General features: G+C 41.8%; 3 protein-coding genes across 7 annotated transcripts; 2 read left to right on the forward strand and 1 right to left on the reverse strand.

Annotated features, from left to right (window-relative positions):
* The first annotated feature begins 102 nt into the window (after positions 1-102).
* On the forward strand, positions 103-2,679 carry Paics (PAICS bifunctional enzyme). The gene is made up of 6 exons (XM_076305703.1): positions 103-196; positions 740-1,063; positions 1,132-1,475; positions 1,551-1,826; positions 2,261-2,405; positions 2,477-2,679. The coding sequence occupies exons 1-6, from the start codon at positions 190-192 to the stop codon at positions 2,641-2,643; spliced, it is 1,263 nt and encodes a 420-aa protein (XP_076161818.1). The 5' UTR covers positions 103-189; the 3' UTR covers positions 2,644-2,679.
* LOC143143871 (xaa-Pro aminopeptidase 3) lies at positions 2,436-5,258 on the reverse strand. Of its 3 annotated transcripts, none has more exons than XM_076305702.1 (5): positions 5,011-5,258; positions 3,806-4,750; positions 3,361-3,723; positions 3,091-3,290; positions 2,436-3,014 (listed from the first exon to the last, which is right to left on the reverse strand). In XM_076305702.1, the coding sequence occupies exons 2-4, from the start codon at positions 4,617-4,619 to the stop codon at positions 3,124-3,126; spliced, it is 1,344 nt and encodes a 447-aa protein (XP_076161817.1). In that variant the 5' UTR covers positions 4,620-4,750; positions 5,011-5,258; the 3' UTR covers positions 2,436-3,014; positions 3,091-3,123. The 3 variants fall into 3 exon arrangements, with proteins under 3 accessions (XP_076161817.1, XP_076161816.1, XP_076161815.1); XM_076305701.1 differs by having other exon boundaries at positions 3,097-3,290; positions 4,868-5,258; XM_076305700.1 differs by having other exon boundaries at positions 4,868-5,257.
* Positions 5,041-22,508, forward strand: Herc2 (E3 ubiquitin-protein ligase HERC2). 3 transcript variants are annotated; one of them, XM_076305680.1, is made up of 13 exons: positions 5,041-6,021; positions 6,097-6,297; positions 6,367-6,574; positions 6,769-7,026; positions 7,371-8,047; positions 8,195-19,060; positions 19,149-19,472; positions 19,567-19,876; positions 20,173-20,894; positions 21,015-21,453; positions 21,528-21,751; positions 21,826-21,980; positions 22,075-22,508. In XM_076305680.1, the coding sequence occupies exons 1-13, from the start codon at positions 5,829-5,831 to the stop codon at positions 22,306-22,308; spliced, it is 14,811 nt and encodes a 4,936-aa protein (XP_076161795.1). In that variant the 5' UTR covers positions 5,041-5,828; the 3' UTR covers positions 22,309-22,508. The 3 variants fall into 3 exon arrangements, with proteins under 3 accessions (XP_076161795.1, XP_076161794.1, XP_076161796.1); XM_076305679.1 differs by having other exon boundaries at positions 7,371-19,060; XM_076305681.1 differs by lacking the exons at positions 21,015-21,453; positions 21,528-21,751; positions 21,826-21,980; positions 22,075-22,508 and having other exon boundaries at positions 7,371-19,060; positions 20,173-20,408; positions 20,629-20,767.
* Positions 22,509-23,448: the final 940 nt, after the last annotated feature.

Below are 23,448 nucleotides of genomic sequence, written 5' to 3' on the forward strand. Positions count from 1 at the left end.
GGTTTTTCAACAGTTTCTGTTCATATGATATGTGTGATTTATAAATTCACCTATTTAACCCGTATTAAGATTATTTATAAATTTACGCCAATCAAATGAAGCAAAATTTTAAAAGTGGGGATCGCTAAAGACTCGATTATACAAGAAATAAGAAGCTGACATTCATGAAGTGGACGGATAAGAAGAAACATGACCGGTAAGTAAAACATCTATTAACTTAGTAATATCAATGCTTTGGTTATAAAAAAAAAACATTCTTTTGTATATTTTATTTATACTTTATTCTTATTTATATTTTAAAATATTTTGGTGTTATATTGATAAAGAGTGTATGTGCACAGACGGTACTTCGACTGTGATAAATCTTTTTCAGAAAAAACCTGTGACTACATTTTTAATACTATAAATTTATTATTTTGTATATCAAGGAACTAGTTGTGTGTCATTTTGCAATTGTGTATTCTTTGACATTTAATTGTTTTTTTTTTGCAATTTATTTGTGTAAGAAAATGTATATTTTTATAGTCTGATCTAAACTAATAAATGAAACAAAATAATAAATATTGAATGCGTGCAATTTTATTTCTTTTGATATAATAGTGATACCACAATTTTCATTGATATTCATACAAAGGTAAAAATGAAATATTAATTAAAAATTTTTTTTTAAAATCAAAGTATTATGAAAAATAATACTTAAATTATTTAACTATCTTATAAAAAAGTTTTGTTTCAATAGAATACAAAAGTGAAACATTGATTATCGAAGGAAAGACTAAAAAGGTCTATGAAGTTTTAAACGATCCTACACTGTGCTTCGTAGAAAGCAAGGATTGTATCACTGCTGGAGATGGTGTAAAATGTCATGATTTAAAGGGTAAAGCTGCTATTAGTACAGCTACTACAGCTAAAGTTTTTCAATTATTAAATCAAGCTGGCGTAAAAACTGCATTTGTTAAAGTGATAAATGACACTTCCTTTGTTGCAAGAAATTGTCAAATGGTTCCAATAGAATGGGTTAGTAGAAGATTAGCTACTGGTAGTTTTCTACAAAGACATCCAGGTATAGAAATTCAATAGAAATTCTCAGCTTATGAAACTATATGTGTATTTACTTATATTATCTTGTAGGAGTGCCTGAAGGGTATAGATTTAATCCACCATTACAAGAAACATTCTTTAAAGATGATGCTAATCATGATCCTCAATGGTCAGAAGAACAAATCATTTCTGCTGGTTTTAAATTAAATGGGCTTTCAATAGGAAAACATGAATTCGACATTATGCAGTGTACCACTCTTGCTGTTTTTGAAATTTTAGAAAAAGCTTGGGCAACCAGAGATTGTGCTCTTATAGATATGAAAATAGAATTTGGTGTAGATGTGTGTGGTGAGATTGTGGTAGCAGACATAATTGACAATGACTCTTGGAGACTTTGGCCATCTGGTGATAAAAGGCTAATGAAAGATAAACAAGTACTCAATACAATCATTTTATGTATTGTATATAATATATAATTTCTTACTTTAATATCACATTTTTTGTCTCAGGTGTATAGAAATTTAACCACTGTAACTCAAAAAGATTTGGATATTGTAAAATGCAATTTTAAATGGGTAGCAGATCAACTTGATTATTTCATCCCACCACATAATAGTCTCATTGTTATTTTAATGGGTTCACCATCTGACGAGGAGCATTGTAGAAAAATAGCAAAACACGCTAAGTCTTTAGGTTTAAAAGTTCAGCTTCGAGTATCTAGTGCTCACAAAGGTACTCAAGAAACATTGCGTATTCTTGCAGAGTATGAAAGTAGCTGTGAAAAGGTATGTTTATTTTTAGCATTAAAAACAAATAGTAAAAAATGCAAAAATAAAAACGAGTTTTTCAATTTATACATTTCTATCTGCACTCAAATATAGAAAATAAATTTTATGAAACTCTATACTGACTATTAGATTTATAAAGGCTGTATAAAAGAAGAGTGGTAGTATGAGTTCTTCACTTCTGACATGTTTTGTATGTATTTTCAGCAATTCAAATACAATTTCGTCATTTTAAATTTTCATTTTATTTTAGCATGTACAATTACCTTCCAAAGTTTTAGACTGCTATTGTTGAACATCCTACACATCACTCAAATGTACAATATATGTTGTGGAACCATCCAATCACAAAAATATAATGAATGCTAAAGCTATTAATATTAATGAATGTATACTACTTATTTCTAAATTATTATGAATCTGGTGTTTTCTAGATTGTGCTAATAGCTGTAGCAGGAAGAAGTAACGGATTGGGTCCAGTACTGTCTGGAAATTCATCTTTACCAGTTATTAATTGTCCACCTTATAAACCAGAAAACATTTCACAAGATTTGTGGTCGTCGATTAATGTACCTTCAGGTAAATTATAAAATACATTTGATCGTATGGTAACTTGTAAAAGTATACTATTAAGTATATTTTACGCTTAGGAATTGGATGTACTACAGTCATTTATCCTGAAAGTGCAGCACTTGCAGCAGCTCAAATTCATGCACTGCATGATCATCTTGTGTGGGCACGTCTGCGGGTAAAACGATTACAAAATTTCATTGATTTAAAGCAAGCTGATGTTGAACTAAAAAATCTTGTTCTATGAGAATTTTCAGTCCATTAATAAACATTTATGAAGGCATACAGTGTTTTAAACAATTTTGCAATTTATATGATAATAATAACGGCTATTATGCTTCATTATATTGTTGATACATAATCTCACAGTAGGTACAATAATTTTTCTTCTTTTTATTCATTCAGAAAATGATCATGTTTGTGTAGTGATCTATAACTGTTTATGTTTAAATGTTCATGCTAGTTCTTATTGTGTATACTGTATTATTGTTTCTCGTAGTTATTCTTTATTGACTACAAGTATATAATATTCATTTAATTCCATGTAACCAAATTTTTGGATAACAAAAATATATGCAATTTTATACATAATTGGTTTTAATGTATTATTTGCTTAATCTGAAATGAAACAAAGTGATTAATGCATTAATTGTATCAGAATATAATAAAATTAAATGAATGAATTCATACAAACATTTACACAGTATTTTCATTTTTAATGTTATTATTATGGAGTTTGACTCGCTAAAGTCTCTATTTCAGCAATTCCTTTTGGACAACTTTCGGTTAAAATTACAGGTCCACTATCTGTTATTAAAATATCATCTTCTATGCGAATACCTAAACCATAAAATTCTGGTATTGCAAATTGATTTTTAGGATTCACATATATACCTGTAAACAATAAAATAGTACAATTATTCTAAAAGTTATAGATAAAATGGTATTTTCCAATATATCATACCAGGTTCTATGGTCACTATCATTCCTGGTTGAAGTTTGATGCTTCTGGAAATTTTTCCTGTATCGTGTACATCCATTCCCAAATAATGACTTACATGATGCGGGCAATAAGAATAAGTAGCAGAAAGCAATTTATCTCCACTGAAATGTTTTGGTATTAAACCAATTTCTTGTAATCTTTCGCCTAACAAAAAGCACATATCTTGAAATAATTGATCCAAGGAAGGCATTTCTTTTAATCTATTAATTAAAATGTTTTGAATGTCCAATACAATATTGTATAAAATTTTTTGTTCCTGCGTAAATGTGCCATTAATTGGCCATGTTCTGGTTACATCAGATGAATAACCATGATACTCACAACCTAAAGAAATTTTAAAATAATAAATTATACTCGATATAAATAAAACGACAATTATGTGTGTCAATAAGTATTTTAGACAAACCTGCATCCATCAGAACCATATCTCCATTTTGAATAATCTGATTGTTAGCAACATAGTGAATAATATTGGCATTTTTACCTGCTGCAACAACTGGTGGATATGCCAAGAAGTTAGCACCATTCATGCGACATTCATAATCCACAATTGCAAACAGCTGATGCTCACTCAATTTTGGTTTTGATATTTCTATTGTTTTAAATATTGCAGCTGAAACAATTTCGCAGCTCTTTTTCATTAAATCAATTTCAGATTGTGATTTAATTAATCTGATTTTATGCATTATACTTGTCGGTGAAACAAATATTTGACTATCAGTTATTCTAATTAATTCAAGTAATTTTCTATGCAGGTTTAACTGTGTTGTATTAACATTATCATACCAAATGATACTCTTCTTATTTTCAGTTACAAATGAAATAAAAAATTGTTCAAATTCTGTGACAGGAAGTGCCAAATCAACATCAAACATTTTCATTGCTTCTTTGACACCAGTTCTAGGACCATCCCATAATTCAGTGTGTTCGTTCTGTTGTCGTACGAATAGCGTAGTTATAAAATTTTCTTTCTTTGCTGTAATTACCAAAATACTGTCGGGTTCTTGACAACCAGTGAAATATAAAAAGTCTGTGTTTTGACGAAAAACATACGGTATTTCGTTAGACATGTACACTTTAGAAGATGATGGAATAATCACAATATGTGATTTTTCACAGTTTGTGACATAAGTACATGAAACAATACTTTCCATCAGTTTACTCCGTCTTTTTTTGAACTCGTGAAGTTGAATGCCTGGTACAACTTCTCCATCTTTCATTAGATGAGGATGTGTTACTGCTGTAGGTTGTCCGTATGCTCGATAAAGGGCTGTCGACGACTCCTCGGTTTGTCGTCGATTTAAATTATTTGTAAATTTACGTATAGAATGTTGAATATACGCTCGCTGTCCTAAAATTATGATTACTGTTGAAATAGTGTGTAAATTTCAAATTTACATCTACAGTTCTCTATATTTCACAAACATATAACCTATCATTTATCATTATTTTTAATTTAATTTTTTACCACATTTCCTAATTTGGTATATAATAGAACTTCTCATATTGTTGAACATTTTTAGCTACTTTACATCAAAATATTTAAATACACCATGAATTTCTAATAACAAATTTCCAACAACATCGACGCCTTTATACATCGCACCGTACCTCATGGTACTCGTATAGTGTAATTTATGCAATGCTTTCATGAAGTATGTAGAGTGTATTGTACAGCATTGTGAACCAAAGCTTTGACAGTCACAGTGTGACTATCTACTCGAATAGTCAGTGATAGATTTCCTATGCCGTTTGTTATTCTTCACTGATTACCGCGACTTCGTGACCGTCGCTTGAGTTTTTTTTTTTGCGATCAATACACAAACGGAGATCGACCGATTTTCTGTAAAAAAATTAAACTGAATAATGCCGTGATTGAAGATAGTAATATCAAACAAACGTTAATTTCCAATAGTCGGCAATGACAATTTTAAGTATTTATATATCAATGACTGGTATTGTGACTTGTCAAACGATCTGTCATTAAAGTATCATTAGAAGACAATGAACAGTAATCTTGGTACGCTTCGATAGATTTATCGTAAGACAAAATGAGTAAATTGCAAGTTCTAAAAAGCGTCTAAACGAATGTACTGAATATTTTATTTAAATAGTCCGACTAACCTATGAAAATCGAATTGCGAATCATTGGAAATTGTTTAATGTTTAAATTTGTTCTCATTCAATCGGAATTTGAATCGTACGATTAAACTGAATATCAGAAAAGAAACTTAAAATGAGACAAGTGAAACGAGTAATAGCGTCTTAATGTCATTTTAAAGTATTGTTAATACATCTTATTGGATAGAAAATAAGAGGAATATCGTAGAGAGTATGTACACTTAATTATGTATTGCAATGTTAAACAGTTGATTTCTACAACATAAATTGAGTGATTTTAGAAACTTAATATATACTGACAAATCAACATGAGCATTCAATTAGATATTATAGTAAGGCCAGAGATCCGCTTGGATGCAAAATGGCTCAAAACAGATTTGAAGCGTTTACTTTATCGAGATGGCTTGGCTGAACTTTGGAACGAAATGATTCGTGATGGGGAAATTGTAGGTTCCTTCAGCGATGGCTTAATAAATGCTGCAGGTATAACAGCTAGAAAAGGTATGGAACTAGTATTTGGTAAAATTGGTTTCATTTAAGATTAATGGTTGCTTCAAGGTGCTTTATTACTTTTAGGTCAGAGTGGCCATTATTATTGTAATATGAGGGTATTATCGTGTCTGTGTTGCGATGGCATTTGTGGTCCACAGCATGGTTGTAACTGTGGATCATGTCAAAAATTAGACGAAGAGGAAACAGCAAGAGTAAATACATTTGTGGAGAAAACCATTCCAGCTCGTCATATGATGGAATCATGGCTTTGGGGTCCTCAACCATGTAAAAATACATTCTAAATATTTGTATCTGTGCTATTTGCATTTTCTTATCTTTTGTAAAATTTTTCAGCCATTTCTGATTTAACAGCATGTATCGACTCATTAATCAAAGAACAAAGAAAATTATGTTATGAAGTTGCAAACAGTACATTATCCGCTACACGATTGAGACAACGTTTGGTAGTAGCACGACGATATTTCACAGCTCTTTCTCGTCATAAACCACAAGAGACTAAAGATATTCCGACATCAAGACCATCTACTAAATTTCAAAAAATGTATAGTAATCGATTTTAAAACCAATATAGTAGAATCATTTGGATGGATAATATACTTTCCTCTAGTTAAACGAATTTACCATTTAAAGTTAAAGAAAGATGTTTAAAGAAAATATATTCTATTTTTAATGATTGTTGGCATATTTTCAATTTCATTTTAATTTTTTTAGTGTTTCAATAATCGATTATTTCAGAATGAGACCTAACGAGAAGGCGACATTAGGTTTAGCACGAGTAGGATCCCGTGCAGCACTAAATTTTTCATTTGCATATCTAAGACGGGCTTGGAGATCTGGAGAGGATATAGAGTTCTGCAGCGAACTTCTTTTCGAATCGTTGGAAGCTTTACAGTCGTTGCCCGAAGCCACACTTTTCGATGAAAATAACGTTTCTCAAGTGTGGCTGGAAGTAGTGGAACGATCAGCGAAGTTCTTAAGACAAGTTGTTACAGGGTATTTTTTATTAACAATTTATTTATGTTGTTAACTTTCTCCATTAACAAATATATTTGTGAGGCCTTCACGAGTAAAATTCTTACAGCTGATATACTGTCTGAGTTTTCCGGGTGTAATTTTTGTTTGTTTGGGAAAGTGTTCCAATGTTTCCCCATCCTAACAACTAATTCTGTTGGAGGTTGGAAAACCTATTGATTGAAACACTGTTTTAAGAGGATATGGTATATAGCACCCGGAAGCTTCTGACTAATTTGATTTAAATTGTTAGTTTAAACTATTGAAACTTGATATTTTAGGCATTTATTATTTTTATATGATCATATGTACAATTTTAATTCTAGGGATATAGTCAGCGGAAGATCGTGGTGTCCTATTCCTTTGTCCGATCAGCATACGGCCCTCTGCTTGTTGTTGGAATTGGTAACGCAAAGAGCTACATTATCCAGTTTGTTGGATTCTGTTTGTTTATTACTTCACCTCAGTGGTAAACATAAACATCAAGATAATCGTGTAATGCCACCTGGAAGCACGGCACCGTTGGTACCGCTATTGAGGCGTTTGAACACAATTCCAGCCTCAAAATCAAGACGAATAGATGAAAACGTGGCACCAGGTCCTTGCGAAGTTTTACTCAAGTATTTGAGGCTTCCCGAGGATGACACTACGTCCGTCGATTTACGAAAAGCTGCAGTGATCGTAATGTGTAATTTAAGCAGACTTGCTGCTCCTCTGTTACCACCCATCGTTACCGATAGATTTCCGAAAAATCAAAATCAAACATTTCAAGAAGCTTTAGCTTGGGGAAGCGTAAAGTTTGGCAACGGTTCGTCTCCATTTTACTGCGACGCGATCGCAGAGCTTGGTATCAAACAACTTTGTTGTACCGAACGAGCTCTCATGATTCTTTCCATCAGTGGAAACATTTACATGATGTATTACGGATCGGAGACTCAGTATCCTCAGAGAGTGTACGGATTTTCGGATAAGCTTGTGACAATGATTGCCTCTCATTCGGACGGTAAGCATTACTTGGCTTTAACTCAAGATAACTCTGTTTATTCATGGGGAAACGGAGATGGTGGACGCCTAGGACACGGTGATAGAACATGGTACGAAGAGCCAAAGCTAATCGAAGCATTGATCGACAAGAATATTACGTTTATAGCATGTGGAAGTACATACTCGGCAGCGCTTAGTTCAAACGGTGAACTGTATACTTGGGGAAGAGGAAATTATGGAAGATTGGGTCACGGAAATTCAGACGATGTGACGATTCCTACGTTGGTCACTTCCCTGAACGGGCACATGGTCGTGTACGTGGCTTGTGGTAGCGGGGATTCGCAAACGTTGTGCGTCACCGTATCAGGTATAGTGTTTTCATGGGGTGATGGCGATTATGGAAAGCTTGGTAGAGGTGGTTGTGACGGATCTAAAACGCCAAAAATTGTTGACAAATTGTTGGATATAAATGTAGCAAAAGTATACTGCGGTGGACAATTTTCAGCGGCTTTGACAGCATACGGAGAGGTTTATAGTTGGGGAAAGGGAGAAGCATATCGTTTAGGTCATGGAAACGAGGAACACGTACGATATCCAAAAGTAATTGAAGCATTGAAAGCGAAAAAGGTAAAGGAATTATGTGTGGGAAGTTTACACGTGCTGGCATTAACAGAGGATCAGTTGGTGTACGGATGGGGCAGAAACGATTACGGTCAAATCGATCCGGTGTTGGATACAGTTGTGGCCGAACCTACACTATGCCCAACGTTGTCTGGAAAAAACGTGATTGGTTTAGCTTGCGGTCCGACGCAGAGTTTTGCATGGTGCACGTCTGCCTGGTCGGTTGCTAGCAGAGTAGCGTTCGTTGTGGACGTTTGCGAAGATACCTTTCGATTGCTAGATACTCTGTTGGGTAAGGCCTGCGAAGGATTACCTGGTACACGGCCACCTACCCAAGATCGAGAATGTCTGGCGGTCGCCACCTTAAATTTGGTTCGATTGCAACTTCACACGATGGTGACGCACAATATCGATAGTAAATCGGTTGGACTCGTCGGTACTCCGCTGTTAAATTCTTTGAAACAACGGTGTGTGACGCTTGCAAGCAGTACGGGAATTTTAGCAACTATTCAGGAGGCGGCCCAAGCCGTCTTACAAACTGGCTGGAGCATTCTGTTGCCCACAGCAAACGAACGGGCAAAGACCCTGTCGAATTTTTTATCGAAAGCGAACGGAAATATGGATCAAGCTAATACCAACAACGGTCAACAGTTTATGGCGGATTTGTTGGTTTCCAGTTTAATGGCAGACGGTGGATTAGAATTGGCGCTAAAGACCGCGATGAAAGCGGAAACGAGCGACGCCGCCGATGGAAAGGAATTTGTAGCGATGAACAACACGAGCAAATCCAGCGATGCGAAACAAGCGAAGGAACTGAATTCAGAAAAGAATAACACGACAATTTCGCTGTTACAACTAGTCAAACAATTAATAAAGAACGGTACCTGTACCACACAGTCCAGATTGCAACAGGGCTGGGCGGAACAGTTGGTTCGTAACGAAGAATCGCAGCAGCGAAACGACAGCTCTCCTAGCCTGAATCTCTTACTAAAGTTTCAACGGTTATTGGTCGCTCGCGTATACGAGTGTATTAACGAATCTAAAACGGAGAATTTACGCGACCAAGAGATGCTCGGAGCGGAATCACTTTTAAAAAAATATATCTCTCAAGTTTGCGTTCATGTGACCGAGATAATGTCGTCCGCGGCCGAACTAGCGAATGCGAGCATCAAGCAGTTTGTTTTCATTAGTACCGTTTTAAGGGGCGACATTGTAAACATATTACTTCCCGAACTGGTTACCTGCCTTATCTTATTGCAAGTAGACTATTCAATGTTACTGCTCGATATGAATTGGATGGAAATAATGACTCCGATACTCGATGCGCTCGATCGGTTCAACAAGCTGGTACCGACGATCGAAAAGAACGAGGCAGACGATCTGTCTTGGCCTGGCATTATTGCTCCGCAACACGGCAATAAAATATCAATATCGGACGAACCGTCCGTAATTCGTTGGGCTGATCTTGAGAATCATAATCGCGACGGCGGGCTTTGGGTGGTAGTGAACAACAACGTGTACGATGTTCAAGATGTTCGACTCGAAACGTACGGTGGGAACTCGTTGGAAGACCTACAAAAGACTGTGGCTGGTTGGGACCCAACTATTTCAGCTGGGACGTACTCATCAAACTCGAATCAGGTCGTTTCGCGTGGCCAACTACCACCGCAAACTATGATGGATTCCTACTTCGTTGGTCACTATTGTTATTCGGAGCCGGAAAACACCGAAATAACAATTGACGTCACCGACGTATGCTCCTCTCTACTCGACACGGAAAGAGCTCTCGGATTTCTCTTGGGATTGCACGCCCACAGAATGCGGCAAAGCTTGCCGTTGCAACCGGCGGAAGAGGAGGCCGGTGTTTGGTTAAACGCGAATTTTTTGAAGGGTGGGTTACAAATTTTACAGCCACCGAATCCTTACGAGGAGGAGAAAGGAGAGGCGAGAAGCAACACTTCGACAGCCGCAAATTCACCAACGGAACCATCACTTCCCGCGCGTACGAAAAACGAACCACAAAAGGAGAGAGACGATCGTGTCACGGCATTTATTTACGCTCTGGCCGAAACCCATAAAACGGATGCACAGGTACACTCGTTTCTAACGATAGTCGATAAATATTCCAAGGGGAACAATCTTTTGGCGCACACCGAGTTTTGCGGCGATCATCCCGTAGAGGAAGTTAGCCGACTTTTAATGGCGGTGATCATAAAGCATCTAGCTCTGGGCCATCAGGCGATCAACCTAATCGACTTGGAAGCGGGAAATGATAACAGCGCGAAACTTTCAAAACCATTGGCTGACATGGTCAGAGCGATTCATCGGACCAAATGGAATTTGATTCGCATCAGGCAGCAACAGAACAGAAGCTACAAAGAGGTGTGTGCTCCGGCACAGGAGAAGTGTAGATTTCTTCTTCACGAAGTGCGGTCTGCAACCAGTTACGAGATAAAGGGATTACAGGATTTGAAGTTGTTGCACACGATGCCCAGATTCAAGAAGACCGTACGAACAGTGATCAGAGACGTCCGAAGGAACAGAGGGTCTCCGAGCAAACCGGAAGATATCGTCAACGCTTCGATACAAAACGCGAAAATGAAAACTAAATCCGACGAAGATACGACGCCGAAAGAGGTCAGACCACCTCTGGCTTCGCCGAGACTCGAGACTGTGTCGGATACGAGGAAAACAATTGCAAAGATAACCGAAAGAATGAAACAGAGAACATTGAATATCGATTCGAGCGAGTTGATGGCAAATATTATAAACTTTGTGGTTACCGAGGACGGAGGCGATGTCGAAACGTTACGTCGGGCCATGTATTGTCAAATGCAACGTGCCAAGTTACGCGAACAGGGGATCCTGATGGTGCAACAATTATTGAAGAAAGACTGCTTGATAACATCGGTGAATTACTCGTTGTTGAACGGTTGGCTCGGTTTATCGCACGAGAATAAATCACTTGGCGACGGAATAACGCATTGTTTAAAGAATATTCAGTTGATAACACCATATCAGAAGTCGAAAATTATTCTGGCCGAAGCGGAGGTGACGTCATGGGCTGTCGAAGCGTTACGCGCGTACGTTGTTCAAGCGGAGGTACCGAGCAAGCTGAAAATTAGCGACAAAAGCAGCCTAAATCAGGGAACGTACACTTGGCTACGAACGTTACCAAGAACTAGATTCTTGTTGACAATTTTGGGTATGCTGAGCAATTACCAGCACGCGAACGAAATCGGATTATTGATCAACTCGGGAACAATATCTAGCATTTTAACCTTACTCAGACAGATCGGACCTACGGCGTCCGCAGCGATAAGCGACGAGTCGAAAACGAAAGATGCCACGGCCATATACGAGGATGCGTTAGAAAAGAACAAACCGCCGAGCGTTCAACTCAGCGGAATGGACTTGGCGGCCCTAATGAAAATCGGGACGAGAGTAGTTCGCGGCGTGGATTGGAAGTGGGGCGATCAAGACGGCCTGCCACCGGGAGAGGGTCGAGTGATCGGCGAGCTCGGCGAGGACGGCTGGATTCGAGTGCAATGGGACAACGGTACGACCAATTCGTATCGTATGGGCAAGGAGAACAAATACGATTTGAAACTGGCCGAGCCACCTACGCCACCGGAAACCGACACCGACGTCGATTCCCCGGTCGAAGCCGTGAAAGCCGAAGCGGAGAAACGGACAGACACGTTTGGGGACATACATCCAACCACTTGTCTAAAGTCCGCCTCTGTTACCGTGCTCCGCATTATTCTGCTCTGTTGCGGCCTCGAGGCCGACAAGGTAGCTCCCTCGGCTATAAAGATACTCGCTTCCATTTTGCGCGGTGTAACATCGTCCGCGCACAAGCCTGGCCTTACCACGCAGACGCAACTCTCGAGGGAACATCACGAAACCTGGGCCACCCTCAGTCTGTTGAGAGCGATCGCAAAATCCTCGGAACTCTGTAAATCTCTGAGTACCAAAGCGTGGATTGATTTTCTTTCAACCGTGATCGCCGAGGAAGATCATCCAAATTTGGAGGAGCAGATTATGGCAGTGCGTTTGTTGGCGGTCGTTTTACCTTCTTGGTCTACCGAGAATCCCAACACGATACCGTTTCTCGAGAAAACTTTTCGTATATTGGGACATATCGCGCTGGCCTGCGATCTCGGCACATCGACCGAACTTTATTCAAACAAATGTCGCGTCTCCCTTACGGCTTCTCACAGTTCTACGGTCGTCGAGGAGCTTGTCTCTTTGATTAGATATTTGCATTCGCTTCCGAAATGGAACGCGACTTTAAACTCGTTTCTCTCCGCAAAGTTATCGCTCGCTTCGAATCTTTTCAGCGACGGTCCATTATTTCACATACAAGCGAACGAGAACGGAGGAGAAAACAGCGCGAACATTCAACAGACGGTGATGGCTGCTCTCATCGTCGTCGGAGGCCTCGACGATCGACCGAGAATCGGTGGTTTGGTCGATGTCAATGGACAAGTCGGTATGATATGCAAATTCACCAAGCATTCGAAGATCCTCGTGCAGATGCACGATAGCGATTCACGGAAAATAGTACCTTTCTTCGCGATTAAACATCTCGGCCAGAAGTTTCGTTTGGATCGAATGCCTATGCCGGATTCTCTTCTATCCATCTGGGCCAATTTGCTGTTGGGTCATCGTGGAATGGACAAGAGGCCGAATGGTATGCCCATGATAGCTGGTGCGGTAAATGCGTCCATTTTGCGTAATCAACAGCAACAGCTCGCAGCTTTGAACGCGGGAAAGACTATTTTAGATCATCAAACGAAATTGAGGAAAGTGCTGAAGTACACGATCAATAAAAATAACGATGGTAACATGAACGACGATACGGGAAAGACCATCTTGGATCATCAAACGAAATTGAGAAAAGTATTGAAGTATACGATTAATAGAAATAATGATGGTAACCATAACGACGACGATGTCGGCGGTGGTGTCGGTGTTGACGGCGGCGGCGGCGACGACAACGACGACGGCGACGGGGATGGCGACGGTGACGGTGACGGCGACGGCGACGGCGACGATGACGATAACGGTGTCAGTTGTGGGGGAAACGGCGTTGAAGGCAACGACGATGATAATGACAATTACAACGACAATGATAATGATAATTACGACGACGACGACGACGACGACGATGACGATGAAGACGATGACGACGACGACGACGACGACGACGACGACAACGACAACGACAACAACGAAAATGACGACAATGGCGAAGGCGGTCCTATTAGTTGCGATATTGAAGTTATTCGTTGGGGTGGCGATGCTGTGAACGGAAACGATAATGCTGTTAACGACGGTGATGGTGAGAACGAAAACGTCATCGACGATAGGGATGGTTGCCGTGACAGACGCACAACCCTATTTCACGAAATGTTGGTGCGTGCCACGAGACCGCAACCATTAAAGCCAATATTTAAACGAAAGGAATTAGAAGAGGCCGCTTTGGCAGTTTCTCAATATTTAGCTTCCGAACTGAGACACTCGCCCATTCAAAGGTTAGGACCTTCTTCGGAACCAGACTCTCCCGCGTCCGATTGTTCGCTGGTTTCGTTAACGTCTAGTCAAAAGAAGCATTGTAAGAACAACGGAAGGAAAACTTCTCCTCCGCCTATGAGTCCACTAGTAGCACAACTTACAGAGATGGGGTTTCCGAAGAAAAGTGTAGAGTTTGCGATCAAGAGTCTTAGTACCATCGTAGGATTTATTACCGCGGAAAGTGTAGTGGCTTGGCTTCTTGAAAATCCTGATGCCGCTCTGAGCGATAGCGAAACACTCTCGAGCGTATACGGATTATCGGATCTCGAGGACTCAATTAGCGAGAACATCGATGATTCCCCGTCGTCGCACGACGTCGTTTCCTCGATGATGCCACCCAACTACATGAAACGATCCGATTTTCTGTCGGTCGATGAATATGCGATTTACGTGCGGGACAACCTGATTCGGGGTATGTTAGTACGATGTTGCAAAAGTTACGAGGAAGTCGAATACGGAGACGTTGGTCAAGTAATAAAAATCGATCCAGAAGGATTGCACGATTTAAACGTTCAAGTCGCATGGCAGCGTAAAGGAGGTACATATTGGGTGAGATTTATTCATATCGAACTGTTGGGCCACCCGCCAACGATTCCGGGACCAACCGCGTTGAAAGTCGGTGACAAGGTAAGATTAAAGGCGTCCGTAACCGTGCCCAAGTATAATTGGGGATTGGTGAGTCATCAAAGCGTAGGAATAGTCACCGGTGTGATAAATAACGGAAAGGACGTGTCTGTCGATTTTCCGCAACAAAACGGTTGGACCGGTTGCGCTATAGAAATGGAAAGAGTGCCATCGTGTCATCATTCGGTTTCTTGCAATTCTTGCCACCTTTTGCCGATCTCAGGTCCTAGATTCAAGTGCAAGTACTGCGAAAATTACAATTTGTGCGAGAACTGCTTTTACACGAAACGTTGCCACCGCCACGGATTCAATCGAATCGTTGAACCAGGTTCAGCAGCAGTTTACGCCGGTAAACCGGGCAAATATCACAGACAAGACCTCGCGGAATCGTCGTTGATCGACGATTGGTCCAAATGTATTCGCACGCTGAGCGTGTCCTCGCGAGAGAGCTGGGCAACACGGCTCGTCGACGAATCCGGACAGTACTGGCAAAGTTGTGGCTCGCAAGGCAAGCATTGGATCCGACTAGAAATGTTACCGAGCATTCTCGTGCATTCACTGAAAATTATTGTCAATCCAAAAGACAGTAGCTACATGCCGTCTTTGATTGCTGTTAACGTTGGTGACTCGTTTAACAGTCTGGTGGAATTGGCGACCATCAGCGTACGCAATACCGACACCAGCGTCCTACTTTTGCAGGACACAAAAGAATATTATCCTTGCATCGAGATTATGATAAAACAATGTCGAAACGGTGGTATAGATTGCAAGATTCACGCTCTACAGATAATCGGAAAGAAAAAAGTATTCGAAAATCAATTGGCAACGTCCGTCTCTTTTCTAGCTTCGGATTGGGAGATAGTTCAAGAACAGATGAACTCGCAACGCGGGACAGAGGCACCGCGGCACTCGGCCGTCTACGTATGGGGTTTAAACGATAAAGATCAGCTCGGCGGATTAAAGGGATCGAAGATCAAACTACCCATTTATAGCGAGGCACTTTCCAAACTGAAACCTGTTCACATCGCCGGAGGTAGCAAAACGCTGTTCGTTGTCAGTCAAGAAGGCAAACTGTACGCATGCGGTGAAGGTACGAACGGCAGACTCGGACTCGGAGATGACAGTAACGTCTGCGAACCTAAGCTTATTCCATTTTTGAGCCAGTACGTGATTAAAAAGGTAGCGGTACACTCGGGCGGGAAGCATGCCCTTGCTCTTACGCAGGACGGCAAAGTGTTCTCTTGGGGCGAAGGCCAGGATGGTAAACTGGGTCACGGGAATTGTCTCTCTTTGGACAAGCCAAGGCTAATCGAGTCTCTAAAGTTGAAAAGGATACGAGATGTTGCTTGCGGATCCGGTCATTCGGCTGCTATAACGAGCAACGACGAGCTTTACACATGGGGCCTAGGAGAATATGGAAGATTGGGTCACGGCGACAACAGTACGCAATTGAAACCAAAATTAGTCCAGTCGTTGGTAGGTCAGAGAGTGATACAGGTTGCCTGTGGGAGCAGAGACGCGCAAACAATGGCATTAACGGCCGATGGTTCGGTTTATTCCTGGGGCGACGGAGACTTTGGCAAACTTGGTCGTGGAGGGAGCGACGGTTGTTGTACACCTTTGTCCGTGGATAGATTGAATGGCTTGGGTGTCGTGCAAATCGAATGCGGAGCACAGTTCTCGCTCGCGTTAACCAAATACGGGGAAGTATGGACGTGGGGTAAAGGAGATTATTTTCGATTGGGTCACGGCAACGATCACCACGTCCGTAAGCCTACGCTGGTCGATGGATTGCGGGGAAAGAAGGTGATTCACGTGGCCGTAGGTGCTCTGCACTGTTTGGCGGTAACGGACATCGGTCAAGTGTACGCCTGGGGCGACAACGATCACGGACAGCAGGGAAACGGTTCAACGATCGTTAACAAGAAGCCGTCGTTAGTGCACGAACTCGATGATACCAGAGTAAACCGCGTGTCTTGTGGTTCAAGTCACAGCGTCGCTTGGGTTTTAATCGATCAACCGACGGCTAACAACCAAGTGCTACCGGTCACGTTTCCAACGGCAAAAGATCCACTCGGCCAAACGTCGTTGAGATTTAAAAGTGTAACGGAAACAAATACCACCTGTGCCCCGTCCTGCTCAAAAAGCAACCATGGCCATGGGAACGCAACAGCCACCTGTAATAACATCGGAACTGCCGGCAATGGAAGCTGTGACGGTTCAGGGAATGCCGGTACCGGTGTACATAACACTAGCAGACCCTCTCTTTCGAATATCGTTTTGTCGTTGGAGAGTAACGTTGCGAAGCAGCAAGCGTTGCAACACGTGATTAACGCACTACTTATAATGCAAGCTCGTATTGCTCTAGTGACAGCGTTGCAAAGCCATTCGACGTTAAAGACTGGTGGTAGCGGTGGCGTTGTCGGTGGCGGTGGCGGTGGCGGTGCCGGTGCCGGTGCCGGTGCCGGTGGCGGTAGCGGTGGCGGTGGCGTTGGTAGCGGCGGTGGCGGCAGTGGCGTTTGTGCTATCGCTGAAATGCCGCCGGACGTAACGGTCAGCGATTCGAGCATCGGAAGCGGAGGGCACACCGTTTATCAAAACGTTGGTGACAGTGCGCAAGGTGGCGGGGAAGCACCGGCAAACGCGGCGGAGGTTGTCAATTTGATAACGAATCCTAGAACGAGTCCGGAATCGGAGGACTACCCGTTGACAATGTTCCCCTCAATGTCCAGTTCAGCGAGTTTATCCTCGCGCGCTTCTAAAATGTCGACCAGCGCGATGAGCGTGATAGCTGCTACGCTCACGTCCAATGCTCAAGTGGTCGGCGAGGGAATTTCTGGCGACCCCGGTTTGGACGATTTCACATCCACGCTAACCGAAGAGGACGCTAGAATGCTCGTCGATCTACTCAAATTGGCCGTTGCCAACCGTGTGTGCGAGGGTGCTAAGGAGACCATATCTTCGGTACTGGTTGCGTTAGCTAAAACGAACCATTCGATTCGTAGCATGATACTGGAACTTTGCATCATGGAACTGGAAGACACTGTAGCGAATTCAAACAATAGGAAGAACGCGTTGCAGCCGGTGCTGCAGGAGAGTCTACATCCGTATATAGACGGCACCACGTTGACAGGTCATGTAAGAATTCCTGGCGCGGAGGCATTGAGGTTGGAATTCGATCGACGCTGCTCCACTGAAAGGAAACACGATCCGTTGACGATAATGGACGGAAACAACAGAGTGGTGGCCGTGAAATCTGGCCGTGAGTGGAGTGAGTGGGCCAGCGAAATCCGAATTCCAGGCGACGAACTCAGATGGCGATTCTCTTCGGACGGATCCGTGAACGGCTGGGGATGGCGATTCACGGTGTACCCGGTGCTCGCGACGCTTGCACCGCACGAGCTTATCTCGGATAGGGCGGTTCTGTCACAACCATCTATCGCTTTGGCGGAGTGTTTGCTAGACAACAGTCTAATCAATTTGGACAAGAATGTCACCACAACGTTAGCCCAATGCAGTCAACTGAGCGTCTTGTCGGCGCAACAACGAATGTGGGCACTGAAAAAGTTGCAAGTCGTTTATACGAGCGGGCCAGCTATACGTCCGGAAGTTGTTCTTTCCTCCCTTCTTGGCTCGTTACCGCAAACACTATTGAAACAATACAGTTACGAGGATCCGTTGGTCAGAGGCGGGAAACAACTGATGCACAGTGATTTCTTCAAGGTCCTTGTGGCACTTGCTTGCGACATTGAATTGGATGGAATGCAGTGCTGCTCGGAAATTCACAAATGGTCTTGGTTTCGAAGATATTGTCTTTCTGCTCGAGTTGCAAAATCCCTGGTAAATCGAACGCCGCTTCCAAAACCATTCTGTCTCGAAGTTACCAAACGCATCAACGAGATGATCACAGCTGGTGAGGGGAGCACCAAGGATCACGAGAATCACGAATTATTCAAGCAGGAACACGACGAGCAATTGTTGCAATGGTTGAATCGAAGACCGGAAGATTGGACGTTCTCGTGGGATGGATCCGGGGCGATTTACGGATGGGGACACAATAATCGCGGTCAGCTAGGCGGTTTGGAAGGAGTGAAGGTGAAATTACCCGTTCTTTGTGAAAGCCTATCCGCATTGCGGCCTGTTCAGCTCACCGGTGGTGAGCAAACTTTGTTCGCCGTCACTGCCGATGGAAAAGTCTATGCAACCGGTGAGCATACACCGGACATAGCCATCTGTTACTTGTACGTTATCTGTGATCTACCTAATCATTTTCCCGTACTCGAAATTCGTCGTAGGTTATGGCGCGCTCGGACGTCTCGGTATTGGGGAAACGGACTCTGTTATGGTACCGACTCTGTTGGAATCCATTCAACATGTGTTCGTGAAAAAAGTCGCGGTCAGTTCAGGTGGTAAACACTGCCTCGGCTTGAGTTCCGAGGGACACGTCTACTCTTGGGGCGAAGGTGACGATGGTAAATTAGGACACGGCAACAGATTATCGTACGATCGACCGAAACTGATCGAAGAGTTACTCAGAATCGAAATCGTGGATATAGCTTGCGGTGGTCATCATAGCGCAGCGATTACGAGCACCGGCTGGCTCTACACTTGGGGAAAAGGTAACGCGTATAGTGCGATTACATTTCGCTTGCCAAGATGTGCATAGCTTCAAAAACTTTAAAGTGAATTCAACAATATTTGATCGGATTGCAGGGCGATATGGACGTTTGGGGCACGGACATAGCGAAGATCAATTAACGCCGAAATTGGTGGAGATGTTGCAAGATTACAAAGTGATCGATGTTGCCTGTGGAAGTGGAGACGCGCAGACTCTTTGTGTTACGGACGATGACAACGTTTGGAGTTGGGGCGACGGTGACTATGGAAAATTAGGCAGAGGAGGTAGCGACGGTTGCAAAGTTCCCATGAAAATTGAATCCCTCGCGGGACTCGGCGTAATTAAAGTCGTATGCGGCAGTCAATTCTCCGTGGCTTTGACAAGATCAGGAGCTGTATATACGTGGTAAGACCGATTGACTTATGGCAACGCAAACGATCGCAATTACGAATATATCTATGGAACGCAAAGCTAACATGTGACATCACACTCGTTGCATTAGCGACTTCGAACGGCCAGTTAAATTTGCGCCAATTGTAGTAACATTAACCAATTCTACTAGCAAACAAAACTTTAATATCCGACAATTTTGTTTCCCCTTTCCTCGATTTTCTCGTTTTACTTCTTCTTTCGTTTTTATTATCCGTCTTCGCAAACTCGATCGTATTGATTCTTGTTTTTAATAATTTGATTCTGTACAGGGGTAAAGGAGATTACCATCGTTTAGGTCACGGTACGGACGATCACGTGCGGAGGCCGCGTAAAGTAGCAGCGCTTCAAGGGAAGAAAATCATCTCCATAGCGACAGGCTCGTTACATTGCGTAGCCTGTTCCGATAAATATGAAGTTTTCACTTGGGGCGACAACGACGAGGGCCAATTAGGTGACGGAACAACGAGCGCCCTTCAGAGACCGAGACTGGTTCACGCGCTGCAAGGTAAAATGATAACGCGAGTCGCTTGCGGTAGTGCGCACACTTTGGCGTGGAGTACGATGAAAGCCACGCAAAGCAGAATGCCTGCCGCTACACCGATGGAGTACGATCTGGTTAAAGATCTTCCCTTCCCTGTATTACATAATCGATTGGTGCTACTTCACCATTTCACCGAATTACTTTGCCCATGTTTGCCGATGTTCCCAATTACTGGACCCCTCAGCCTGAGCAAATTAGCTCCAATGTTGGTATACAGCGTCAAGGAAGCAACCTTTCGTAAAGTGGTTCAAGCGACGATGGTCAGAGATCGGCAACACGGGCCAGTGATAGAGTTGAATCGAATCCAAGTGAAACGAGCCAGAGGAAAGGGTGGATTGGCCGGACCCGATGGCATGAAATCGGTCTTTGGTCAGATGGTCTCGAAGATGTCTCTGTTAACACAAGATTTTCTCTTTTTCCCTCATAGGGTTTGGAAAGTGAAATTTGTCGGTGCGTAATAAAAGTACAATCTATTTCAATTCGTTTGCGCTTCGTTGTCTCAACACGGTGGCGGCGATTGATCTTCGAAATATAGAACGTACTAACTCGATTATCGACGTTTTTTGACAGGTGAGAGTGTGGATGATTGCGGTGGTGGCTATAGCGAGAGTATAGCGGAAATGTGCGATGAACTACAAAACGGTTCCTTACCGCTGTTTATACCGACTCCAAATGGCCGAGACGACAATGGCACCAACAGAGATTGCTTTCTGTTGAATCCGACGGCCGATTCGCCGTTGCATATGAATATGTTCCGATTTCTTGGTATCTTGATGGGCATAGCGATAAGAACTGGTAGCCCGTTAAGCTTGAACTTGGCAGAACCTGTATGGAAACAACTGGCAGGTTCATTGTTAACACCCGCGGATCTAACCGAAGTTGACAGAGACTATGTTCCTGGATTATTATGTATCCGGGACATGGATCCTGATGAAAAGGTATTTCAAACTCTTGAAATGCCCTTCTCCACACCGTCGGCTATAGGACACGATGTACCGCTATCCAATAGGTACGTAAACAACTCCCCGCTTTTCACAAATTAGGCATTCAACGCGTTCTCTGCTTTTCATTATCATTTTTCAGATATCAGAAAATCACACCGGCAAACAAACACGAGTACGTTCGACTAGCGTTGAATTATAGACTACGTGAATTCGATGCTCAAGTAGCTGCTGTGCGTGAGGGAATGTCGAAAGTAATTCCCGTACCTTTTCTGGCGTTATTTAGCGGAACAGAATTGGAGACAATGGTCTGTGGTAGTCCGGATATACCGCTCACGTTATTGAAGTCTGTCGCAACATACAAAGGTATCAATAAAAATTAGGTTCCTCGATGGAAAAGCGTTTACGACGATCATCAAATTCTTCGTATGTCTTCTTAGGCATCGAGGCGACCGCTCCTCTGATTCAGTGGTTCTGGGAGGTGATGGAAGAATTTTCGAATCAAGAGAGATCTTTATTCCTTCGATTCGTTTGGGGCAGAACTCGTTTACCGCGCACAATTGCTGATTTTCGCGGAAGAGATTTCGTCTTACAGGTAAGATATCGTATTTCTTCAATTGTTTTCTTACTTACCACTCGGTAAGTAAATCAAAACTGTCATTGTGACGTATCCGAGACTATTTTCTCAGGTAATGGACAAGTACAACCCACCCGATCATTTTCTTCCTGAAAGTTATACCTGCTTTTTCCTACTGAAAATGCCACGGTATTCGTGTAAACCGGTACTGCGTCAAAAATTAAAATACGCGATACATTTTTGTAAAAGCATCGACACCGACGAATATGCTCGAGTTCAAGCCGCAACGAATTCAGACACCGAAGAAACGGACAGTCTTGCTAGCGAGGAGCATACTTCGCTTTAACAGAATCGATTTCGTAATCTCCTCTTTGGAATTCCGTTAAATTTTTTCGATGTAGACCTCTTAATGTCATTACATATTTATCGCTTATGATCGATTGTCCGTCAGCGATTCGTGTGTATGTTGTGTTGTTAATAATAAGAACAACGTACTCTTATAAAATAATTTATATATACCAAAATAAGATAATAATATTAACTTCATTTTTATTGGATTTGGTTCAATCGAGTATCTCATAAGCGCTTATACATCGCATATACAGAGGGTCCGGTAACCAGGGGTTCAAGTGGCAATACGCGATCGTTCTGCGCAAGAAAATTAATGCAACATACAGAATAAAATTTTTTAATTTCAGTTCGGTTTTCGAAAAACATGACGTTCAAAGTTTGACAGATACGCACGCGATCGAGTATGACTTGTTTAACGTGTCCGTCCATTGCTCGTTATTTCTACTTACGTTGGTGTTTGCAAGCATCAATGATGGTACAGTGGTATCCGTTTCAGCTGGTTTTATCTAGTTAAAAAACGGCAAAGTCAACGGTAAATAGATAATACTATATTATAATCAATGTTTAAGTACATCAACATGGATAGAAATCACGAATAATGAATAGACGTGATAACCAAGTCGTATTCTATCGCCCTCGTATTTGATGAATTTTCAAAATCGATTTTCTCGAAAACGAAATTGCGTATGAAAATATTTTGTTTAGTATTTTCGATGTACTTTCTCACGTAGAATGACTTTATTGCTGTATCTACCATCTGTTACCGGATACTCTCTATATACATGTATGTCTCTGAGCCTTGAGGCAAAAGCGTTGAATTTAATTTTTAAAATCGTATCCATGGTCGAGTTTCGACAATCAATCTGATTTCATCGGGCTCGGCTTAAAGGACTAATTTAAAACGGAAAATGAGTGCAAAACCAAAGTACTTCTCGATGTAACAAACGAAAACACACAAGAACAACTCAAAGTAGGACGGGAAACAACTGCTTATCAATGTTATGCGGTTTTTACATTCACATTCTAACAAACAATTAATGACCACTTTTGAGGTACGTTAAAAGCAAATATAGTTATCATTAATGAAAGTTCTTCTTTTAAAAGCAGAAAAGATAGTGTTCCGTTTAATGCACTG

This window comes from Ptiloglossa arizonensis, chromosome 2, assembly GCF_051014685.1.
Source record: "Ptiloglossa arizonensis isolate GNS036 chromosome 2, iyPtiAriz1_principal, whole genome shotgun sequence".
NCBI lineage: Eukaryota > Metazoa > Arthropoda > Insecta > Hymenoptera > Colletidae > Ptiloglossa > Ptiloglossa arizonensis.

Bases quoted from the DNA above. Each gene is read 5' to 3' on its own strand.
- Paics (XM_076305703.1), top strand. The intron at 1,827-2,260 runs GTATGTTTATTT...GGTGTTTTCTAG, and splicing joins ATGAAAGTAGCTGTGAAAAG to ATTGTGCTAATAGCTGTAGC. The intron at 2,406-2,476 runs GTAAATTATAAA...TTTTACGCTTAG, and splicing joins GTCGATTAATGTACCTTCAG to GAATTGGATGTACTACAGTC.
- LOC143143871 (XM_076305701.1), bottom strand. From the start codon at position 4,916: ATGTTCAACAATATGAGAAGTTCTATTATATACCAAATTAGGAAATGT. The intron at 4,751-4,867 runs GTAAAAAATTAA...TCATAATTTTAG, and splicing joins ATACCAAATTAGGAAATGTG to GACAGCGAGCGTATATTCAA. The intron at 3,724-3,805 runs GTTTGTCTAAAA...AAATTTCTTTAG, and splicing joins TATGGTTCTGATGGATGCAG to GTTGTGAGTATCATGGTTAT.
- Herc2 (XM_076305679.1), top strand. From the start codon at position 5,829: ATGAGCATTCAATTAGATATTATAGTAAGGCCAGAGATCCGCTTGGAT. The intron at 20,895-21,014 runs GTGCGTAATAAA...GTTTTTTGACAG, and splicing joins TTGGAAAGTGAAATTTGTCG to GTGAGAGTGTGGATGATTGC. The intron at 21,454-21,527 runs GTACGTAAACAA...ATCATTTTTCAG, and splicing joins GATGTACCGCTATCCAATAG to ATATCAGAAAATCACACCGG.